At 38.3% G+C, this 26,108-nt stretch overlaps 1 protein-coding gene across 6 annotated transcripts in view; it reads left to right on the forward strand.

Annotated features, from left to right (window-relative positions):
• LOC136866455 (peptidyl-prolyl cis-trans isomerase FKBP4) overlaps positions 1-26,108 on the forward strand; it is a 184,173-nt gene that overhangs the window by 35,859 nt on the left and 122,206 nt on the right. For all 6 annotated transcript variants that reach the window (XM_067143414.2, XM_067143412.2, XM_067143417.2 and 3 more), the window contains exon 4: positions 17,634-17,754. In XM_067143414.2, coding sequence (XP_066999515.1) covers positions 17,634-17,754 — 121 coding nt within the window. The remainder of the gene's footprint in view (positions 1-17,633; positions 17,755-26,108) is intronic.

Genomic DNA, 26,108 nt, shown 5'->3' on the forward strand with positions numbered 1-26,108 from the left:
GACGCTACGAAGCCTACCACGCGGCTTTGTTTCACACTCGAACCACTTTTTCTCAAACTGTTCACCCATGACAGAATGGTGTTCCTGCTTGGAACGTCCTCATATCAACCTAAGCCAAAGTGTCTGCGAAACAAATGCTGTGTTGTGGTAATGTAGTCAGCATTTTTGAAATAAGTCTCAATCACGAAACCTCGGTGTTCACCACTCCATGCCATGCTAGTGACTGGCTGGCTGACTGACTAGCCCGGACGAGACGATGCACATGTTCTTCAAGGCCAAGACCGCGTTCACCACGACAATAACACCTGTTTGCAAGCTGTGGCCATTACAACCTTTAGTTCGCTGTAATCTACGGTAAATCCTGCTCTTTTTAAACTGCGCAACAAAATTGTGAATGGCTTGTTGCGTTGCCGAGTTCTTTATGTCTGAAATTCGTGAGGTATTTCTGCTGCACCCTGTATTTGTCATGTAGATGTTTCTAGCCTTTGACTGTCTAGTGTAATATACAGCAGTATAGAAGTGGATGGAGATCGATGACCAAAGACTTCCCTGATAAGGGTGATGGAGGAAGAATAATAACATGGTATAGTTAACGTGTAGCATAGAATAGTACAATAGAGGTTTAATAGTTCAGTTTAAGTTCGGGTTTCCTTACCTCTTTGCATATGTTAGTGTGTCTAGTTTGTACTTATGCCGCTAAAAAGAATTTAAAAAAAATTGATTAGTGTTGGTCAAGGAACTCCTGATAAATTCTGTGGAGTACCTTGAAAGAGAAAGAGAACAGTGCCATTTTGCTCCCTTTAGTACAAGCTGTCCAAAAACACTTGCACTAGCAAAGTTAGTAAATACACAGTGGTGGTAGTTGAAAAGGAGAAACTCAGGACTGAGGAACAATTCCTCATTCTTCTGATCTTGAAATGCCAGGCAGAAAAAGACATTGACCTAAACCAAAAATGAACTTGCAAGGTTAAGCTACCTGTATGGGGTCTGTAGCGTCACCTAAGAGGTGGGGGGTAACATGAGTGTAATCAAGGTATGGTTATTGACCCAATGGGGAGTTCACTAGAATCCCAGTGAAATATACATATATGTACATTGGAAATAAAAAGGAAAATAAGACTGGCTCAATGCTAGTGAAAGGGGACAGTTAGGATCGAATGAATATAAGGGCAAGAACAAGGTAATAGAATTTCAAATAACATGTAATTTTTTTTCCGTTTTGAACCAGCAGAAAATATAAGAATATTTGATCAACAACAATTTGATAATAAGATTTTTAATGATAACCTGAGAGAGGACGGTACAAATAAAATGGAGTGTACAAATCTGTGTAGATTATTTTAACATTTACAGTTTTTTCTCTCTCATAAAATGGGTAGGAGCACCAACATTGAGAAAAGAGAGTGCCTATCTAAAGCTGGCAATGAATATAACAGTTAAATTTAGAACGAATGGTAGTGGTAACAAGCTGTTTAATAACACAGGTGTGTTTAAAGATTTGATACATAAGAGAAAACTTGTATAGGAAACAAAACTTGTATAACCTACAATTTAAAAAGTGCCAGGATGGGAGAGATACGAACCAGGAAAACACCACGCGAGATGTACGTCAGGCATGTAGATAGAGGTTATGGAAGACAGTCATTCAGTTTCCATGATGTAGTTTGACATGGATAATGTAGAGTTTTGCTCGAAGTCTTATTAACTGTCCACAATGCGCATATCATTCCCCCAACTCCCACCAAGGTACCCATAGAAAGTATTTAAGTTAAAATTTAAATAAAATAGTCTCCGTGTCTCACCTCAAAATACAGCTGCAGAGTGATGGGGCAGGAAAGGCTCTCATGCCGGGACAAGGTCCTATGTGCTCGCTGCAGTCTCTATTCCACCTGCCAAAATATACAAGGTGGCGAGAATATATAGGCAGCAAGACGATTCCAGAAGGTACAAGCATGGCAATCAGCTGTGCAGATGACGTAATATGTAAACGGAGGAAACAAGTAACATCCAATATGATGACCAGTCAAATTTCAGTGGGAGTGAGTGGAATACACGCGGAAGCGTATCCAGAGTAGACATGAGAAGGTAAGTTTAAAAAAAAATATAGAGAGAGTTCACCTATGTCAAAAACAAACAGATGTTTGTGTGTTATGACACGAGTTTCCTGTATCGTCTTAGCCAAGATAATACGAGGGGAATGCACTTCTGGCCAAACTCGCTCTTTTTCAGATTGCCACACTTCAGGGTCACTGACCTCGTGTAACAGAGTTGTGAAGGGATCCGTGGACATATATATGCAGTAGTCTTTTCAATATTTGAATGAAGTCAGTTGTGAGAGTGGCTTTGTCAGTTTACGAATTGAATGGTGGTACAGTAAAATATAGGACGACTCTCTGAAGAACAGCATAGGACAATGGAACCTTGACTGGAACACAGTATTGGATGAGAATTAGTGGAGAAACGGGAAAAAATGGGGAGGTACCATATTTCCCCCCCACTCTGTGTCAGCTCAGAAAGGGAAATTGGTGGTGGTGGTGGTGAAAATAAGCTTAACAGGCAGTGAGAAACTGAGACTTTTAGAAACACTGGATAACGACAAATCAACATCCATAGTGGCCAGCAAGTTTGGCACAGTGAAACAACAGCAAGAGGCATGAAGAACCAAATGGAAAATGATCAAACTTTCCACTAGGTGTGATAGTTTATCGCCCTGAAAATATGCTAGAACATCAGGCTATGAAAATCTAGATGAAGCCATAATATGGTGGATTAATCAGAGGCAAGTAGAAGATATTCTTGTGTCTGGCCCTTTGTATGCTAAGCATACAGTTTTCACTCTGGTCTTAGCTTAGGAGGAGATTTTGAAGCATCTTTTGGCTGAATTAAGGGGAATGTGAAAAATTGTGGTTCATGAGGAACATCTTAGCACAGACATGGAAGCTGCTGAAAGGTCACACAAGAATAATTTCAATTATTCATTGAAAAAGAACAGCTTGACCTGACAACTTTACAATACAGACAAGACACGATTGTATTGAAAATGTTTCTCATACAGTAGTGATGTAACAGAAACAGCAAAGCACAGCCTGTTAAAACATCCAAGGAAGGAATAACAATTACAGAATGTGCTATCGCAACTGGTGATCATAAACTAAAATTATTAGCAAACAGAAAAATCTAAAGTCTTGTTATTTTAAATGAGAAAATATCCTGTTGCATTACTGAGACAGCAGGGATGGGCACACAGATATTATTTAAGGACTGGTTTCACAATCATTTTGTGACACAATTGATAACCTTCCTAACTAGGCAGTTACTGCCAGTCAAAGCATTATTCTTAAATGACAGTGTGCCTGCCAACTACATGAACATGAACGTTGGTGTTGGCAACACTGCAGGCATTGTTATATGTAGAAAGTTAAAATATTACCTAAAGACATTTTTAAGTATAGTTTTTAAAGTGTTTCAGCAAAATTTGCAGCCTAGATGTTAAAGAAGCTTTTACTGTAATACAGCGTTACGATTTTAGTTTAACTTCATAACTCATGAGGTCATTACCAAAGAAGGAATGTAATTTCAGCAAGAATTTTATATCAGTTTGTGTAATGTGTATATTCATTCATGACAATAGTCCTGTAAGACTTTCCTTTTTCAGCTATAGTTATAGCTATAGTTTTGTTAGTGTGTGTTCTTTTCAGGTAGTTTTTTTTTTTTTTTGCTAGTTTTACGTCGCACCGACACAGATAGGTCTTACTGCGATGATGGGACAGAAAAGGGCTAGGAGTGGGAAGGAAGCGGCCGTGGCCTTAAATCGGGTAGTTTATAAATGTATTTATTCATCAATTGGTTTTGATAGATTGAGGAACCTAACAGTTATAAATGAATGAGCAAAGCAAGAGTACAGATTTGCTAAGTGTACTCGTCTTGATCCCAAATGAATACCGCATTTACTCGTGTATTAGACCCCCTTGCTCCCCTCGCTTTTCGAGATGAAGAAAATTACATTTTTGCAAGTTGCTTTACGTCGCATCAACACAGAAAAGTCTTATGGCGATGATAGACAGGAATGGCGAGGAAGCGGCTGTGGCCTTAAGGTACAGCCCCAGCATTTGCCTGGTGTAAAAATGGGAAACCACGGAAAACCATCTTCAGGGCTGCCGACAGTGGGGTTCGAACCCACTATCTCCCGAATACTGGATACTGGCCGCACTTAAACGACTGCAGCTATCCACATACAAGACCTCCAAAGCCTTCGTAGCGTAGGCTTACTGCAGCTCTGATGACACACAAATAGGTGAATACTTTCGTGTCCAACCGACGCATTGTAAGCATGCATCAGTCATGCTATATGTCTGTGTTTTATAGTTAAGAATGTCTGCCAGTGTAATGGTTAGCACAGTTAGCTGCCGTTCTCGGGAGTCTGTTCGATTCCTGGTACCGTACTGCAAGATTTACGAATAGCACATGTAACACCCCTCCACTGGGGGCGTGTCTAAAAAGAGCAGCACTGCCTGGGGATGAGGTAACTAGTTTACTTTAGTTGAGAAATATTCACAGTTGTTGCTACTAACACTTTGCCTACCAGGAAGCAGCCAGGGCATTTAAACCTCCAGCCCAGCCATTTTTAAATGTCCTTGCCTGCCAGTCCTGACTCCTGCACTGTGGAACAAACATATTTACTACTCCTAAATTATGCTTTGAAATGTGAAAATTAGAGCATACCTGGGAAAGGAATTCTAATATGATTTTAAGGTGTGATACCTGCCCCAGGATGCAGAGGGACGCCACACTTCCTGCAATACCACCTTGTGTTGCATGCTTTTCTTCTTCTTGAGACAAACTGTACATCCTCTTGTCAGGTAAGGGTCAGTTTTCAGTGGTGGAAACTTTAGCAGAACATGTTCATTCACTTTTTCATCCAGACGTGATGGGGATCTTTAGCCGGTGCTCTTCGTGACCGGGGGGGGGGGGGGGGAGGGAGGATGCTAGTGACGACGTGTCGGAGAGAGCTGGAGAGGCTGTTTGGATATGGGTCAGGGCTGAGACTGGGAGAGTGGCAGGAAGATTATGACCTTCAAGATATTATCTGGAAACTGTCTGTATGAACAGTAGATAGGTAACTTTTGTCTGGGTATTGGACTTCTAGAGAAAGAAAGAATTGAAGAGGGTGCACTGTAGTAAATAGAAAACTTTTTTCGGCCATTTACAAGTTTTTCTCATAAAGGGATATAGAGCAAGGTATTGGTCAGGTGTGTCCGATGCATGTGCTGATTGTAATCTGCAATGGATCGTTTTTCTGCCGAACTTTGAAGTGACTTCAACCATTTCATCGGAATGCATGGATGAAATCATTGTGATTATTTTCGTGTCTATCCAAGAGACAAGAAGAATTTCTCTGTAACGTTTGAATGTCATTTCCCCTCTTTTCAAGGATTTTTGTTGGTCCTTAAGGTCCTTTGGTACTCCTCTGTTTTGCTTGATTGTACCACACACAGTAGTATTTTGTTCACATAGGCTTTTTGCAAGAGCAACACTATTGTAAAAATTATCCATGTAAACAGAATACCCTAGGCCTAAATATGGACTGAGAAGTTGGAGGTCAGTACTATTTAAGGCCATTCCACTTGCGTCATAAATGAAACATTTGCAATTCACACACCATCCTAACCATAATGCCCTACTAAGTTATTTTAGGTGGATTGTAAACTCGAAAACGTAACCGGACTCTACAAGCAAGCATGCCCTCATCAAACCAATCTTTCGGTCGGGACTGTAAACCACTAAAAACTGATCCGAAAGTTTTTCTAATGTTGGCCTGATTTTATAGAGCCTGTCTGCATGCACTGTTTACATACAGTAGTTACGGCTGTCGCTAAAATGTAAAAACATCAGGATACTTTTGAATTTGTTCCTGGACATTGTCTTGGTAAATACAAGTATTGAAAACACAGGATCTTCGGTCCAGTACATTTTTAGATTCTGCTTCTGTATAATTCTGGTACCTAACATCAATTACATATAATTTTTAAAAAATATTTGTTTAATGTCAACCTAGTCAATACTTACAATTACCACTATTGTGGTTAAATGATCATAAATAATTGAAAAATCGTGAACATGTTTCGCCCTTCTTAACGGGCATCATCAGCACTATGAACAACTTTAAAAATAATAGTTACATTTAAGACTGTTTTACAATAATCAATCATATAAGATTGGAATAAAATGTGACATTAAAAGTTGTTTTTGATACCATTATTAAAAAGTTATAAGTAAATCTTATAAACAACAAGTTAAAACAATTGTAGGTCAATCTCATAATCTAGTCTAAAAAAAAATATGTTAATGTTGGTAGGAAGATTGTCAAACGGCATTCGTCTGAAATTGAAATGGATCCATTTTCTTTAACATTTGGTGAAGGTCCATATTAAGCTGTATTCATCAGCAAGTAGAAATTCGAAGAACAAAATATATACAAAACAGGGGCTCTAATTAATCATGTAGTAGAAGATTAGGTCAGGGATGATCATGGTAATTCTTCTTGAGTTAAATTGGTTATGTAACCAGTCGAATAAGAATACGTTGAATTAAAAATACACGTCGTAAATTCACGACAGTGCACTGGATTGAAGATATTTATGAATATAATTGTAGTATCCCCTCTGTTGTGTAAATTTTCAATGATTAGAATGTTGGATAGACTGTAAAGAAAAATATAAAAAACACAAAAATTAAAACCTACATAAAAGGAATTACTTTATGGTTGAGGTTTGTGGATGACACATTTGTCATAATTGACAAGAATACCACCAATAGTAATGATATATTGGACGAATTAAACAAGATTAACCCCAATGTAAAATTTACGAAAGAGGATGAAGATGAAAACTCTTTAAACTTTTTGGATATAAAAGTTACACGATCTAATAACTCCTTCGAATATCAAATTCACAGAAACCTACACAGTCGTCAATTACAATAAATAATTCTTCGCTACATCCTGGAACACAAAAACAGACATCTTTTTACAGCCTAATATATCGAGCCTTAAGAATCCCCTTATCTCCCAAAAATTTGAGAACTGAATTGAATTACATAAGAAACCTGGATACAAAATTGAAATGATAAACCGTCTGATATATAAGATAAAAAACAAACTGTCCACTAACCTCAAACCGGATAAACCTAGCAAAAATAAATATGCCATTTTCACTTATAATAGCCCAATGATCCACCAAGTTACCAATAATTTCAACAAACATAATGTAAACATAGCTTACAGAACAACCAATACTACGCAGAACATATTTTTTAATTATAATAAAATAAATAATAATAACAGCAAATATCAAAATTCAGGAGTTTATAGGTTGACTTGTTCAGTGTGGTTATTCATACGTTGGTCAAACTGGGCGAAGTTTTATTACAAGGTATTTGGAACATTTCAATGCCGAAAAACATAACAAATATTCCGGTATGAGTACACACATGAAGGAAACAGGCCACCATTTTACCACAATAGGAAAAGATCTAACAATAATAAAGAATACTAACAAGGGAAAACTGCTAAACGAATTTGAAAATACCTATATTTATTTGGACAAAACGTTTAATAAGGATTATAACCTTAATGACGACACGGAAATTAAGAGTCCTTTGTACATATTAATACCTAAGTTGTTGAAAACAGTTATCCCAAATCAAAAGAGAATTCCGCATATTTTAAAAATGACCAATACAACAACTCCAAACACGCCCCCAGATACTATACCTATAATTCCCCCCTCCGAATAATCCCCCTCCCATATCGACACCAGTATGTACCAATCCGCCTAGTTCTTCCCTCCCTCAACTCGTCCCCCTCCCTCCCTCCGCCACACCCATACAATACACATAGTAGAAACGCCAGTCAGATTACCGCTAGCAACAGAACAAGTTAGACACTCTACTGCATTCGAGTAAGTACGCATTTTTACGTAACCCATAACCGTATACAACCACAACTGTTATTTTTGTACATACACTTTAAATGCATTTTTTTATATTTTTCTTTACAGTCTATCCAACATTCTAATCATTGAAAATTTACACAACAGAGGGGATACTACAATTATATTGATAAATATCTTCAATCCAGTGCACTGTCGTGAATTTACGACGTGTATTTTTAATTCAACATATTCTTATTCGACTGGTTACATAACCAATTTAACTCAAGAAGAATTACCATGATCATCCCTGACCTAATCTTCTACTACATGATTAATTAGAGCCCCTGTTTTGTATATATTTTGTTCTTCGAATTTCTACTTGCTGATGAATACAGCTTAATATGGACCTTCACCAAATGTTAAAGAAAATGGATCCATTTCAATTTCAGACGAATGCCGTTTGACAATCTTCCTACCAACATTAACATATTTTTTTTTTAGACTAGATTATGAGATTGACCTACAATTGTTTTAACTTGTTGTTTATAAGATTTACTTATAACTTTTTAATAATGGTATCAAAAACAACTTTTAATGTCACATTTTATTCCAATCTTATATGATTGATTATTGTAAAACAGTCTTAAATGTAACTATTATTTTTAAAGTTGTTCATAGTGCTGATGATGCCCGTTAAGAAGGGCGAAACATGTTCACGATTTTTCAATTATTTATGATCATTTAACCACAATAGTGGTAATTGTAAGTATTGACTAGGTTGACATTAAACAAATATTTTTTTTAAATTATATGTAATCACTGTCGTCAATACGGACCAAATAGGAGATTAATGACTTGTAACTAACATCAAACCGATACACTGTTTCATTTCAGTCATTCACACAGATTTGAAAGTTTGATAGATTGAATATTTAGTGAATGGATGCGATGCGCTACTGATAACCTGCTGTGCACATAAGTTAGTCTGCTCACAAACATATGCAAAAATACTGTCGCTAATAAATATATTTACAAAAGACATATCTTCACTATTTAGAACTTCTACATTTAGGCCTACATTTCCTAAAAACTCGGGTAACTGGGAAAATAGCTCAGAGAGGTGTCAGACAGAGGAGCACTGTCTGGAATTTCAACATTATCACGCACTGTTGTTTCATCCTCATCACTTTCACTATCTAAATCTAGGATGAGTTCATTACCAGAGTCATCATCATCATTTCTTCGATCCAGCAAGCCGGGTGCGGTTATGTACGAGCCTCCTCCAGTTTGTCCTATCCATCCACAGATACTGCTCAAATATGCAACGTCAGTTCACATCTCTAATTTCAAGGTCCTTCAGTATCTGTTTTCCCCAAACATTACAGGGTCTTCCTCTTGGTCTCTTCCCAGGAACATTGTGGTCAAAGTATGTTTGAGGAGTCCTATGAGGGTTCATTCTTTTCATGTGACCATACCATTGCAATCCCTTCACTTCTAGAGTATCCAGCAAGCTTCTTTCCAATCCAAGCTGTTGCCGGATATCCTCATTCCTTATTTTATCCGTTTTTGATTTTCGTAGACAAGAACGGAGGAACTTCATTTCTGTTGCCCGAAGACTACTCTTTGTTGGTCCAGTAAGTGTTTAGTGGCGGATAGTGTATACTCACGAAATACGAGGCTCGTGGTTTGTGCGGCATTAGGAGGTGAATTTTAGCAGTTTGACAGTCGCAAGTGTGATACATTACTCTAACTTGTACAGTTATTCATGTCAGAGTGTTCGTGAAGTGTTCAGTGAAACCTGAAGCGAAATATCTACAAAAACAACCATGGCCCCCCAAAGTTAAAAGAGGTACCAGTGAAAGCCATTGTGAAGCAAGCAGTAAGGAAACTCTCAACACGCTTGCCAACCTCATCCAAGATCAGGTAACAAAGACAGTTGTAGAGCAACTGAAAGAAACCATAAATTTCAATACGAGTGTGATCGAGGAACTAAAGCGTACGCTGGAAGAAAGAGACACGGCCATAAGGGAATTAAAAAGAGAGCTGCAAATTAAAACAGACAGTTTAGAGCAGTACCAAAGAAGACAGTGCTTGCATGTTTGGTGTGGAAGAAATTGCAGGAGAAAGCACAGACAATATTGTCATTGATATTGCTCGTGAAATTGGGGTGGAACTCTGTGGACGAAATAGACAGATCGCATAGGGTTGGGAAAAGTCAAACTGGCCGTTCAAGACCCATAATTGTGAAGTTTGTTTCGCACTGGAAAAGAAATGTGATTTTTATAAACAAAAGGAAACTCAAGGGTACAAATGAAACAATTAGAACCGCAGAGAGACTGCGGCTTCTGCAGGACGCTATAAGTAAGTTCAGTGTGCGGAACGTGTGGTCGAAGGATGGCATAATTTATGTTAAGCAGGGAACTCGTAAAATACCTGTGTCAAACTGCGAAGATCTCGATCGTATTCGTTAACCACGAGCCGACATTCTGTAAACTAAATACCACTGTATAGAACTTTAATCAGAATTTCAACTACTGTAGCTATAGCCTACATTTTTATTATTAATTTCAATTTTTAGTTTCTTAATTTTATCTAGTGTAGTTTTTCCTTTTATATCTACAGTTAAATTTTAAGTTGGCAGCGACAAGCAACCAGGAAACAAATGCCTCTAGTTTCAGCCTCTCCAATCCACAGTCCCAAGCAAGTCGCTACCTGTATCTCCCAGCCCCCACCCTAAGTACCGCTAATCACCTTCAAGACATTCTTTCGCCTTACCCTACCTCCTTACAAATAGCTCATGTAAACACCCGGAGCATTCTCTCACATTTCCTGGAATTCTCTGAAATACTCTCAACTTGCAACCTGCATGCCATACTATTCTCCGAGTTGTGGTTGCGTCAATCTATCCCTTCATCTCTTATTAGTATGAATGGTTATTCATTAGTTAGGAATGACAGGAGTGGTAAGCTCAGTGGAGGAGTCGGTATGTATATATGGGATGATGTGAAGTATAAGGGGATATTAAAATCCCCCAGTGAGTTCTCCAGTGTGGTGTATCATCCACCTAAGACTGGTAACATCACAAATCTAGGGGAAGCCCTACATGATCTAACACCCAGGTGTGAGCATTTTATTTTAATGGGAGACTTTAATACAGACTTGACAAACAAATCTACCGAAACAAAACGATTGACTGAGATATTTTCATCCATTAATTTGACAATACTACCCCTAAACCCTACACACCATGTTGCCAACTCACGTACGCTCCTCGATCTAATAATTACTAATAATACTAACCGAATCCTAATTCGTGGACAAATGCCCGTTCCTGGTCTCTCCCGACATGACATGGTTTACGCTGCATATTCCTTGAAGTGCCCTAAATTCAAGCCGAAATTAATTACATATAGTGATTTTAAACACTTTAATGAAGACGCATTTTTTGAAGATGCTCGTAACACACCATGGAACAACATTCAGTTCATAAATGACATTGACGGAAAAGTAAATCATTTTAACGAACTACTTCTGACTCTGTATGACCGACATGCACCACTACACACTGTTAGGGTAAAGAGACTTTCAAATCCATGGCTGTGCCAAGAAATACGTGACCAGATGAAAATAAGAGTTACAGCCTATAATTATTACGTGAAATATCCTACGTCTGACAATTTTGGAAAGTGTAAAAAAACACCGAAACAGAACAACACAGTTAATTATAAATGCTAAAATACGGCACTCTTATGATATTTTGAACACTCAAAATTCTAGTCAGATTTGGAAATCTCTTTGCGAAATGGGATTATGCAAAAACAAGACAAATAACAACTGTAATGTACCACTATCTGACCTAAACTCACACTTTAGCTCACGATCCTCTCAGATTGACGAACAGACCAAAGCAGCACTAATTAACAGAAGATCCTCAAAAACCAGACATAATGGCGAGCAGTTCTGCTTTTCTCATGTGACCCCCAGTGACGTTAGAGAAGTCTTCAGTGAAATAAAGTCAGGGTCCACTGGCCATGATGGAATCAACCTGTTTCTTCTAAAAAGAATCGTAGACATCATACTTCCAATGATCACTCATATCATTAATAACTCGCTCGTGACTGGAGTCTTTCCTTCGAATTGGAAAAATGCAGTCATCCGACCTTTCCCTAAAAACAACCACCCCAACAGTCACGAAGATTATCGTCCTGTAAATATCCTTCCTATATTAGGAAAATTGTTGGAGACAATAGTACATAAGCAAAAACTGAATATTTTATACGTACAACGTACTTGACAAATATCAATCGGGATTCAGACAAAACCACAGTACTGCCACTGCATTAGTTAAAGTGACAAAAAGTAAAGGACAAATGACTATACTTGTTCTCTTGGACTTAAGCAAAGCCTTCGACTGTGTAGATAGACATATTACTCGCTAAACTTAAGGTGCTGAAATTTTCTTACAGCACTTTAACCTGGATACAGTCCTATCTTAGTGATCATCAGCAGCGTGTATCAGTGGGAAACGATACATCTTCGTGGCAAATCACTAGGATGGGCGTGGCTCAGGGAGGAGTATTGTCACTACTTCTGTTTTCATTGTACATGAACGACTTATCTGAGACGCTGACCAATTGTAAATATCACCTGTATGCAGATGATATTCAATTATATATTCACACAAAGCCTAATGACTTAAACAATTCAATCAGTAAGTTAAACGAAGCCTAGTAAATGTTAATGACTGGACTAGCAGACATGGCCTGAAAGTGAACCTATCAAAATCACAGGCCATCATAATTGGCACGTATAAATCTCATGCTAAAATACAAAACGCATCTATACCCAGTGTTATGCTCAGTGGAATACCAGTAACATATAGCAATCATGGAAAGAACCTTGGAGTAGTATTCAATAAATATTTAAGTTGGTCGGAACATGTCACAAAAATTTGCAAAGAGTATTCTACTCATTACATTCTGCAAAAAGGACGAGGGACTTCCAAGAAACACAAGAAAATTACTAGTACAGAGAGTAATATTTCCAATATTTGACTAAGGAGATGTAGTTAATAGTGTGAGCAAAACACTCATGTTGACTACAGCAAGCATACAATGCTTGTGCTCGATTCGTATTAAATATCCCAATCCAAACTCATATTAACCCTTTCCTCTCTCAGCTGTCATGGCTAAGATTGATTGAACGACGTAAATACCACGCTGTTTCCCTTCTCCACAGTATTCTGCAAACAAGCAAACCAGACTATCTTAGAACAGACTTTAAATACCTCTCCCCTTCTGATAGAGCTCCCTCAAGGTCATCCACACGTTCCCTTTTGTCCATTCCCATTCACCACAGTAACTCGAACAACTCGTTCATACCTGCTACCATATGTTCCTGGAACTCAATCCCAGCTGAAATTAGAGGCATAAGCAACCCGAGGATATTTAAAAGGAAATGTTTAATGTGGTACTCAAATATTTAAAAAGTAGATTTCACTAACTTAAAAATTTAATAATTAGCTCTTAATTATCAATAAGGATACAAAATTATAGAGGTTAAGTAAATTAATTTTAGAGATTTTTAGAAATATATGTAAAAAATGATTTTATGTACATTATTCTGGAAATTGTATAAAGCTGTTGTGTAATATGGTTTGGCATAAAAGCAGGCTTCATAGCCTGAGCCCTGCCATATAAGAAAGGCAATAAACTAAACTAAACCAAACTAAGTGTTGCTGCTTCCAGGCCATATGTCAATATAGGTACTAGATATATTTTGTACAAGCTGATCTTGGAAACTAACGGAAATGTTTCATCCCAAAGTATTTGACATACAAAGTGATATAATCGGAAGCTTTCTGTATTCTGTTACTAATCTCTTGATGTATGGTATTGTCTGATGACGGAACACTACCTAAATACTGGAAGTTGTCTATAACATCCCATCTCCTCATCTCCAATTTTTAGATGAACAGTTGACGAGTTCCTACTCTTCACCAAGCCAGCTGTCTTCGTTTTGCTGATTTTGAGACCTAAGATTGTAAAAGCTTCATGCCAGAGGTCTAGTCTAGTTTGTACTTCAGCTTCTGTCTCACCCCATACCATTACATCATCAGAATTTTTATTTATTTAGCGTATGGCAAGACATTGGAATATACAACAATATATAAATGGCATACTAACTAGGGGGTTATTACTATTAGACATAAAACAGAGTATACAATGACAATGTATGCACTTATATAGTGAGAGTCAATTTGTCTATCCAGTTAACAGCATCTGGAGTCAGCGATAGAAAGTCCTTCAGATCTCCCAAGTGTGACTTAATACTACACTGCTGCACAATGTGTTGGATGGTCTGGGGAGTCGCTCTACAAACACAAGATGGATCAGAAATTTTGTTCCATTTGTAGAGGAAGTCATTACATATTTCGAAAGAAATTCACACACCAATGCAGTATGCACATCTCAATCGTAAATTAATATGCTCAGAGTTTCAAACGAGCATCACAAGAGACGCGGCTCTAAAACAAACCACCAACTTGAAGACAGCATCCCAAGGAACAAAAAAGAGAAGCTAAAGATGGTTGCCATAGTTACGAGGCGGGGTAAGCAAGGCCAACAATGAAACAGATAAATTCAAAGAAACACAACAAACGTAACTAAATAAATAGGCCCACAAATAGCCCAAAAAACTCCAATCCCAGGAAAAGTTACGAATTTTGAAATGGATTCTAACACGTCTTAAGGGACACATGTGATGGCCATCGGCTGATATGTAGGTTGCAGAACATTCACTATCTCGAAGATATTTCAAAATCATTCCTTCTATCACAGACTGATTTATGAAACAGCTTGAGGATCCGGTATCCAGTAAGGGCATATACAGAGTGCGAACCAGAAAGAATTTTGGCCCAAAGAGATGGAGACGGAAGTTCACAAATTTTGCGGTTAGAAGAGATTTGGGGCACCAACGACAGGCCTTCACATTGGTGCAGAATCAGTTTCCCCGGTTTCCATTCCATCACGGACAGACATTACGAAATACGCCGACTAGGCCACACTGACATCATTTTACGGAGGGTCTTGAGTTACACTGCTTGAAGACATGCCCGTCTTTCCCACACTTCCAGCATTTAATAGAGCTTATCATCTTGCTACGGGGTATGTTTTGATTCAGAAGAGCACCCGCTACGTGATCTGAAGAGCCTCTTGGTATTATTGGATGTTAAGCCTACGTGTTATGTGTTCGATGAATCTCTCTGTAAGTAATAATCAAAGCTACCTATTTTATTTGTCTTCCCTTTGGCTTTATGTTTGTCTATAAACCCCATACTTTTGACCTCGTTCTTTCATTTATTGGGAGGGGTCCGGGTTCTTACTATTCCTGTTCACCATTGCTCTGTCTACACACGAGTCCAGCTCCAGGCTGTTTTAACCTGTTCCAGCCCATCCATGGTCGAAAAGAGAGGCAAGTAGGTAAGTATCCACGGGCGTGTCGGTGTATTGGATAGGATGTGTGTGCTGTTTGTTGTGGGGTGGGTGAACTGTTATGAAAATGTCACTCCATAAAACAACGAACCTTATGATTTTGGCAGCACAAATACCACTAGTATGACATGGTTCGAAGTAGAGACAGCAATATCTAAGCTGAAAAACACCACATGAACTGGATCAGATGAATTAAGTGATAAGATGATCAAAGCACTAGGAGAGGTAGGACAATAGTGGATGTACAGGATGCTAAATAGAATCTGGAAAGAGAATGTAAGCAAGGAGTAATCATCCCACTGTTAAAAAAAAGATGACAGAAAGAAATGTACCAACTGAACTTTACCAGCAGATTGTAGAACCGGCACTGAGAAGTGTAAAGTGAAGGAATATTTGATCTCCCAAATAGGAACCACAGGTCAGACACCAATCAGTTTCCATATACCACAAAGTCAGTTGATAAGAAAGGGACTTCCAGTGCCATCGTGCACGCTACCGAATGCGAAAAACGATGATGTACTGCAGTGCTTGCTGTAACAGCTGATGGCAAAAAAGCTTGCACCTTGCATTTTTCTAAAACAAAAAACAATGCCTAAAGTAACATTTGCTCGAAGGATCCATGTTCGTATCCAAGAAAAAGGGTGGACGGTCACGTCACTCGTACAAGATTGGATATGAACAGTTCGAGAAATCTAGCAGAGTCCCCCCTTGGATGCCCGGCCTTCTCATGTTGGATAGTTTTCTTTTTTTTGCTGGAATGACATTGTTATGACATTACATGAATTGTAATTTTATTAGTTCATGTTTATTTCACTTCAGGTCGTTATGTCAGCTCGTAACGGGAAGAATATTTTCCAGTGTCAGTACTTCAAATCCACGTGTCTAACTTACCTGATGTACCCTATTTCACTTTTCAGAAATAATCTCACACTGGAATTTCAGGCCAAATGACAACTGCAAATGAGTTGAACCAATTGTGTTTATATTATATTTGATGCATCTTTTAAATGTAAATGAATTGTGAATAATTTTTAAATATGTTTTAACCTGTATTTTTAATTTAACAAGTGTGCTAATTTTGTGAGAAAATCGGTATTTCATCAAGTCCTTTATTTACGTAAAATACCCACTTATTCAAACAATACAATGCTTAGGTCATTGCAGTTAACTGTATTCGCCGGTAGATGTCTCTATGAAAGGTCTGTCTGCTGATCTATGCCAGCCCGATAGGTGTGAAAGTTATGCAGATCTTTCTGTGTTAGTCCGATAGATGGCTATATTTTAAAAAAGCCTTTATCATGAAACTTACATTGATTTATTCAGTGTAGGGTTATAAAATGAAATCTGTATTCACTGCCAAGCACGACATTTCGCTGTGGAAATGGTAAATGGACATTTTAACTCATGTTGCCATATTGATTTATTTTCTACAACCTCAAGTGAACTACGTACTTCAAAGTATGATGCTACATGATAATGATTTCATGAACCATGTAAGACAGTATAATACAAAACATAACTTAACCTAATCTTTACATTAACTTACACAGTTCAACATAGGTGAATAAAATGTTAGCAAAAATAAAAACGTGACATTAGTATTTTTTCCGTTATACAGTAACTTCCAAAACGTTCATTGCCCTTTGTGTCGGTCGCAAGATTTTTTCCTATCAGGTACCAGGAATTGACGTATGGTGGAGGTTAAAAATCTTGTAGAGGAGGACCTACCAGTTCGATCAACATCAATGAACACTCAGTTGTCAGGTGTAGAGAAGCCCTTGTTATTCTAAATATTGAAGTTCACTTGCGAGAAACCATTTTCACATTCCTAGGTAGATATGGAAATGTTGTTGATTGTGTTTATAAAGTGGTAGTATTGACGTTGGCATTTTCTTTTCAACAAGGAATTCACGATAACCTCTTAGAACTTGCCTGATTTGAATCCTTAATTGCCTACACAAATTTGCACTTCAATTTCACCAAATGTGAAGCCAACGAAAAATTGGGAGGTTGTGGGTTTGGATCCCACTGGTGTCTGGATGGTCATTTTTGTTCTGTACTTAACATCTTTTCAGCATATACTCTTATGTACGGAACACAGCCTAATAGGTTGAAAGTTAATTGAGATTGTTTAGTCTTTCTTATTTCACAAGTATCCTTTTTTTTCTTTTTGTACAGATGTTGAAGTTGTGTATTTATATTGTTCTAGATTGAAGCTATTGATTGGTTAGGAGAAGATCTGTCTGTGCGAAAGGATGGAGGAGTGTTGAGATATGTCCTTGAAGAAGGTGAAGAATACAGTACACCTAACGATGGAGCTCTGGTACAAGGTGAGTTGTTTGGGATAGATTATCATTAGAGTTTGTGATTTTTAGCATTTGCGAAAAATGCGAAATATGTCGAAACTTTGTCAGTGTATGTGCCTTCATCTTATATGACCCGTACGAGTGGTTTTTAGCGATTTCGAATTAGCGATAAAATGCAAAATTATACAATTTATGCGAAATAGATCCAAAATTCTCAGTTTTATTCGAAATAAAAATATATCTTTTTAAAAACGATGCATTTTCTTAAAAATAAGATATGTTCTTATTTATTTCAGGAGAAATAATTATTACGGGCCCCATTGCGATCGTAAAGTGGTAACCTGCTTTGATGGACACTTCCGTCCTGCTGCATGGAACATTTATAAGTTCATTATTGCAGTTAGCTGGTCGGAGAGATTTATTCTCTTTGTTTTGCAGCCTACCCGATTGATGTCAGATGATACCTGAATCTGTTTTCTCTGTGTAAATAGTACTTCTGAGTTGAAATACGGAAAATAAAAAGCACCTCATTTTGCCGCTCATTCTCGTTGTAAACAATCGTGGTGGCATCCAAGCACAGCATGGATGAGTTTATTCGTAACTGGTTTGAAAATAGTGATGTTTTCTCTGGAGAGTGAAAATACTTCTTCAACTGACAGTGATGAAAGTGATTCCGATTTCAGTTCTGAGATGATAGTGCCAATTGAAACTACGTGACAAAACCAGAATGCAACAAGAGCGAGTGAGAAGTCCTGGTGTTTTTTTTTTTTTTAACGTCGCCCGACACAGATAGATCTTACAACGACGATGGGGCAGGAAAGGTCTAGGAATGGGAAGGAAGCGGCCGTGGCGTTAAGGTACAGCCCCAGCACTTGCCTAGTGTTGGGAAACCGCGGTAAAACATCTTCAGGGCTGCCGACAGTGGGGTTCGAACCCTCTATCTTCCGGATGCGAACTCACAGCTGCGCGCTCCTAACCGCACGGCCAACTCGCCCGGTGAGAAGTCTAGTAAAATGCTAATTAGAATTATGATCTTGTTGACAATAAGCCTCTTTCTGCAACATGTAAACCAGTTTTTGAAATTCACTCTTTAGTGGGGAGGGGGTTGGGTAATAATCCGAAAAAATGGACATAGGGAATGAATTTCTAACCCCACAGTTCTGGGATCACGTTACTAAGGAAACCAATGCCTATGCCTCTACATTTCTTGCTAATTTATCTGCTTCCCTTGAAACCAGTAATACTTATGAACGAAATCATTAGTTTCCCGTTACTATAGACGAGCTAAAAGCTCACTTTGCTTTGTGTTTTCTTATGTAGCCTATGTGATTAAACAAATTTATTTTTAAAGTGACGAAAAAATAAATGGTATGTAAGGGAATATTTCCTTTCACAAGTAATGGTAGGCCAAAGGGTTAAATCATTCAATGTGTGGAATTTCTTTCACTAGCTAAAGAGCACTGCAAGGAACAATCAATCAAACAGCAAATACACTTTCAAGTACCACGTTCATTCTCTTTGTGTGTTGACCCTTGATCATAGTCGGTTATTCTTGACATTGGTGTTCAGTAGTACTTCTGTTTAAAAGTACGGTAGCGATTTATTTTATTGTCTGGTAGCCATGGATAGAAGCGAAGTGACGATCAAACAGCATGCCGAAAGTCATAAATCGGGACATTTTTATGTAAGCGATACAGAAGGCCTATTTTGATGTGCTGACTCTGCAATCAAAGACTTGAAGAAGAAAAGAAATGTTTTGCAGTCCTTCCTTTGCCTTGGCAGCCCTTCTGTCCATTTGAGCCTCTTCGAACAGTGTTAATGTAGAGTTGTTTTTAGCAAGTACAACATAATTGTGACTGATAAGCCGTCTCAAATGAAGGACACCTTTTAAGCAGTTGGCATGTTGTACTTTAATCATCATTGGAATTCCTCTTCCTTGTAGGTGTGTTGTACTGTGATAAATAAATACGTTCAGAATAGTATTTTTCACTTTGAAATTGTGTTTGCAAATTTGAAAATAAGCATATTCCTGTGTGTGCATTAATACTTCTTGCAGTCTTATGTTGATGTTTGTCTTATTTTCCATAGTGAATTCAAAACTGCATGACGAGCAATGTGTGATTAAACAGTATGATTTTACTCCCAAGTGTTGTGTGTGCAGTTTAGCAAATTATGCCTATTTTTAATCAATTTGCTACAAAACGCTAAATTTGAGAAGTTTAGATGCTACAAAACGCTACGGTAGGGGTAGACCAAGCTATGAATATGACAAACAGATCAGAGCAGATGTAGGATGCAATAGTTACGTAGAAATGAAAAGGTTAGCACAGGATAGGGTGGCATGGAGGGGTGCATCAAGCCCGTCTATGGACTGATGACTCAAACAACAACATTCAGTAAAGCTTCTAGATTAATATGAATGCAATAAATAAATACTTACTTTAGGCATTACTGCTTCCCGCCATATTCCTAATGAACTGTATTTTTAAACTCTTCTTCCTACCCCCTGGTGGTCAAGTACTAAATACAAACAGCTGAAGTACATGCTACGTGTCCCACACTAGCACTGCAGTCTGGTCTAGCGCCAAGAAAACGTCATATAAGCTCGGACATATATAAAATACGAATCCGCACAATTGTGCGTACACGGTCTGAAAGAGATAGAAAAGGTTGATCCACTTGTTTGTCCTTTTCTAAGTTCAAAAGGTGGATTCACTGTTGGTTTAAGTTAGGAGTTGTGTTCAGACATTTTAGGTTGGATAGCTTGTTGCACGAGCCCTGTCCGGTTCACTTTATTTACTCCCCGTGTTTACAGGTGTGGGTCTTTGTCCACTGTTCTCGATCTGGTGTAATAGCGGGGTGACACAGCTGGTGATGATCGTAAAGCAAACGAAACACGTACTGTTATTTTTAATGATGATATAAATTGCCAAAGGCAAAAGTCAAAATGCTAAATCTCTGATTTTTAAATGCTATAAACCACGAACTCTAATTATCATGGTATAATGAGATTATAAGTTTTTCTGATTGACGCCTATGGGCAACATAAGTGGGGGGTGGTAGTGGTGGTGGTGAGTTAGGGAGAGGATGAAACTGTGTCGGCACATAGCCTACTCCTGTCAATTAACACCAAGGGATCTGTTCAAGGCTTAACATCTCCATCCAACGATCGAATAGCCCTCAACAGCATCATATGCCCCACTCCATATGAATATTACGGAGAGGTTTGGAATTGAACGCAGGCTTTTGGCATGCAATCTAGTAATACGAAATTGTATACCACTGCCTTTCCTACCCTGCTGGCTAACATTCTGGTGGTGAAGTTTTCCATCGATAGAACTGAAACCAGTTAATTATGTCAGACTATATAGGCAGCGGGGAGTCGGCCATGTGGTTAGGGGCACACAGCTGTGAGCTTGCATCCGGGAGATAGTGGGTTCGAACCCTACTGTCGGCAGCCCTGAAGATGGTTTTCCGTGGTTTCCCTTAATTAAGGCCACAGCTGTTTCCTTACCACTCCTAGGCCTTTCTTATCCAATCATCACCATAAGACCTATCTGTGTCGGCGCGACTAAAGCAATTTATTAAAATTAAAAAAAACCTATAGACTTGATAACTTAATGATCATGGCTATGAGGCGGGCTGTAATCAAGTTGAACAAGAAACCGATTAGGAGAGAAACAACTTGTGTGTCGGAAGTGTTAAACTTAATATTATATTCTACTAGCTGTTGCACCTGTGGTTGATGGGTTCAATTGCGGCAGTAATGCCATGGAGACTGATAGCACTAGAAGAGATAGATGGGCCATTTAAGAGTAGTCACTCGGTTCAGGTCACACACATGAAAAAGAATGCATAAAAGAGTGAATAATGTAGCAAAATATTTAAGGTTTAGTACTTACCTGTTATATTAAGCAGTACACCTATTCAATAAAAGTTATATGTATTTATCTAGTACATGTTTCTTCCCCTAGGGGACAGATATACCATATTTACTCGTGTATTAGCCCCCTCCCCTTCCCTGCCCGGCTTTTCGAGACAAAGAAAATTAAAAATCTTGCATACAGGACTCCCCAATGTAATTTGTCAGAGAAGAACAATGATTCAGTTTCGAAGGGGGTGCAAGTCTTATTGCAGCTCTGATGACATCGCATGAATTTGTGAATAGTTTCGTCCGGCGAAGTCATGCGGTACATCTATGTTTCGTAGTTAAGAAATGTCGGGCTCCATAGCCTAGGCCTACTGCAACTCTGCTGATGTCGCACAAATAGGTGAAGTAGTTTCGTATCCAACCCGCGCATTGCAAGCATGCATCAGTCATGCTATTTGTCGTTGTTTGTAGTTAAGAATGTCTGTCAGCGTAATGGTTAGCACAATTAGCTGCCGTTCTCGAGAGTCTGAGTTTGATTCCCGGTACCGTACTACCAGTGATTTACGAATGGCAGGAAGGTTGATATGAGGTAAAAATGGTACATTTATTGTAACTCCCCTCCAGGGCGAGGGGAGGGGGTATAAGAAGAGCTGCACCACCTCGGGGTGAGCAAAAGAGTTTGCTTTAGTTGAGAAGTATTCATGGTTGTTGCTATTAATATAGCAGGTGAAATCGTTAACAAAGTGATCCTTCAGTATCTCGTAACTCGGGCCAATATGGTATTTCTTTGGAGAAAAGTTTAAAACTTGATAAAAACAATCCAATCGTGACTATTGTTTTACATGCCAACATATCTAACAAATATTAATAATAATGATTTTATATCCCGCTTACTTGTAACGAGTTTCAGAGAGACAAACTAAACATACTAGGGTATGAATTAATAAAACATGGAGACAACAAACATATGAAATTAAACATTATGATAATAAAACGCATTACTGCCACACCTGTAGGTATCCATAAATGCGGCAAACTTTCCTGTCGTGGCACATTTGGCTCTGTACGGGCGATACCATACCCTACCTAAACAATGCAGTCTCTCTTATCTCATTTACAGCTGTTTTGGAGGATCCTGATGTGATAAATGTGGAGAACAAGCATGAAATATACAGAAGAAGTCCGCTATAGCGAGTACAACATATAACGAGAACCCCATTATAATGCCGATTTTTTGCGGTCCCTTAAAAATTCCTATATTAAACTGTGTATTATCCTTTGGTTACAAGAGCCCTATCACTGACGCATCCTTCATTACGAGCGATTAAGCGTGCACAATTTTTTCCATTACCGATATTTGTGCATACCAGCGATTATGTTGCATGCGATCGATTACCTTCTGTATACTTTCCTCGCTATGTTCACTAGTGTGTTCTCTTGTTGACATTTGAAAGCGATGTCGGAGTCCATTACAGTAGGACCTCTATAATTCGAAATTGGTTAATTCAAAATCCCACCTAACTCGAAGCAGCTCCCGTTCCCGGAAACATGAGGTACGGTTTTGCATGTTATTTAAACTGTTTAATTCAAAATACGGATAATTTGTAATTCGAAGAACAGTATCGGTCCCCATTACTGAAATTCAGACTTTTAATTCAAAACTGCCTCAACATTTAAAAAAGTATTTTTCAGAGTACAGTAGAACCTCGATAATTTGAAATCGGTTAATTCAAAGTCCCGCCTAATTCAAAAGAAGCTCTCATTCCCGGAAACATGAGATACGGTTTTGCATGTTATTTAAATTGTTTAATTTGAAATACGGATAATGTGTAATTCATAGTACAATGTCGGCCCCATTACCACAATTCAGACTTTTAATTCAAAACTGCCTTTACATTTTAAAACAATAGTACATTACAGAGTAATTTAAATTCAAAATTTATCTGCGTCATGATAGAACGCATATTCCAGAACATGGAGGGGTAACGTTCTGCACTTACACTCGCTTTGCTGTGTCTACAGTGTGGTTCATAATTGCTAAGTTGAATGAAATAGGAATTCTTTTGTATTCAACCTTTTAAGGAACGCCGTAATATCACGCAGCAGGCAGTGTGTGGAAAAACAGAATCGGCGAACACTGGCGATGCCTACAGTTGACGAAAAAGCGTGGCTCATATAATCAATTCGTAAGCACTGAACAATGTTGTCATTGCCGATGAAACTGCATTGCTTTCTTTTAATGCCCAGCCCAAATGGTCCTATTGTTTTAAAGTAGAAAGTGCCAGCTGGGGAATCGTACGAGGGTGGGCATCATTGTACTGTGTTTCAATGCATACGGAAGTGAGAAACTTTATCCCCTTGTCATAGGAAAGTTTGATAAGCCACAATGTTTTCAAGGCATCGGGCACTTTCCGTGAGTACAAGGCATCTAAAAATGCAAACAGTATAGTAATCCAAAAAATAATGCATTTGCACAGGGGAACCAGCATAATTTATCCTTGTCTTTGAATTTGTGATTTTTTTCCTTTCATTGTGTGCTAATGGAAAAATACTGGGAAAAGAACAAGCCTTTATTTCTAATATTTTTGGACATTGAGAAAGCATATGATAGTGTACCAAGGGAAAGAATTTGGCAATGCACGAAAGAACTTCAAGTGCGAGACAGCCTCATAGACAAAGTGAAAATGTTGTATAGTGGGAACAGAAGCTGTATTCAAGTAGGATGTGGTTTGTCGGACTGGTTTGAAACAAAGAGAGGAGTGCAGCAGGGCAGCTCATTGTCACCACTTCTATTTATTATTGTAATGGATGTAGTAATGAAATCTATTAAAAGGAAAGAACATGGAGATATCAAAGCCTTCACATTTGCAGATGATGTTGCGATCTGGAGTGACTCAGAAGAGGAATTGGGAGAGAGAATACAAAGCTGGAATGAGGAGTTTAAGAAATATGGTTTAAACATCAGCAAGACCAAGACGGTGGTGATGAAAGTGTATGGGGAAGGAGCAGAACCAATAGTCATGTTAAATGAAGCACAACTGGACAGCGTTCCAGTTTTCAAATACTTGGGTAGCGTTATATCAAATGACAACCTAGCAAAACATGAGGTGAACAGTCGAATCAATAAGGCAACACAATTTTACCACCAGGTAAGACGCCTGCTGTGGGATGAGCAAATACCCATGAAAACAAAAATGACATTGTACAAGTCCTATTATACACCAATTCTTACATACAGTCTCGAAACCACAACACTGACCAATAGAGATAATTCCAAACTTCAGGCAGCTGAAATGAAATTCTTACGCACCATGATCCAGAAAACCAGGAAAGACAAGATTAGGAATGAGAAAATTAGAGAAGAAGTAGGAATAGATGATTCTCTCCTCAATAAGATTCAGATATCAAGACTGAAGTGGTTTGGTCACATGAAGAGGATGCCAATAAACAGAACTGCAAGGAAGGAATTTGACAGAAAGGTAGAAGGAAGACGACCCGTGGGAAGGCCACGAAGGAAATGGATAGATTTAGTTAAGAGCGATGTACTGCTGAGAGGTCATGATTGGGACTAGTTGGTGGAGGAAGAATGGTACAAGGACAGGATGAGATGGAGGAGGCTCATATACCACACCCGGGAAACTGGAGATGGTTTAGGATGATGATGATGACGATCATTGTGTGAGGTTATGTTTGTCAGTGATTTATCCAAGTGCATTATTTGAACATTGTAAATGCACCTTGTTCGATACATTTCGGAAATAGTTTTTTCCATGGCATTTGAAAGGTTTAAATTGTGAATTGAGGTGATTGCATTGGTCTTAGAATACTTTGTCACGCGTCAAGTGATTACATTTCTGAAGTACGAGAGAAGTGCCATGGCGGGAAATCGTACCAGGATAGAGTCATAGGAAAGTTCGATTAGCCACTTAGCATTGGGTACTTTCTGTGTAAGTACAAGGCATCTAAGATGCATACAGTACAGTAATCCAATGAATAAAGCACTTGCACATGGGAGCCAGCGTAGATTTCTCCTTGCCTTTGAATCGTGCTTTTTTCTTTTTTTTCTTTATGTCCTTGCTCGAGGTTATGTTTGTCAGTGAGTTATCCAAGTGCATTATTTGAATACTGTAAATGCGCCTTCTTGGATACATTTTGGAAATGGTTCTTTTTCATGGCATTTGAAAGGTTTAAACTGTGAATCAAGGTTAACTGCATGCAGTAACGGGCCTTAGAATATTTTGTAACGCGGCAATTGTTGGCACTTCTAAATTACGAATTGGCGGTTAATTCAAAATCGTGTAATTCGAAGTCCGATTTTTGCGTCCCTATGACTTTCAATTAACGAGGTTTTACTGTAATTTAAATTCAAAATTTATCCAGGTCATGATAGAATGCGTCTTCCGGAACCTGCTGGTGTAGTTTTCTGTACTTTCACTCATTTTGGTGCGTCTACAGTGTGCTTCACATTTGCTAAGTTCAAGTAAAATCATAATTCTTTTGTATTCAC

The sequence above is a fragment of the Anabrus simplex genome, chromosome 3 (assembly GCF_040414725.1).
Source record: "Anabrus simplex isolate iqAnaSimp1 chromosome 3, ASM4041472v1, whole genome shotgun sequence".
Taxonomy (NCBI): Eukaryota; Metazoa; Arthropoda; class Insecta; order Orthoptera; family Tettigoniidae; genus Anabrus; species Anabrus simplex.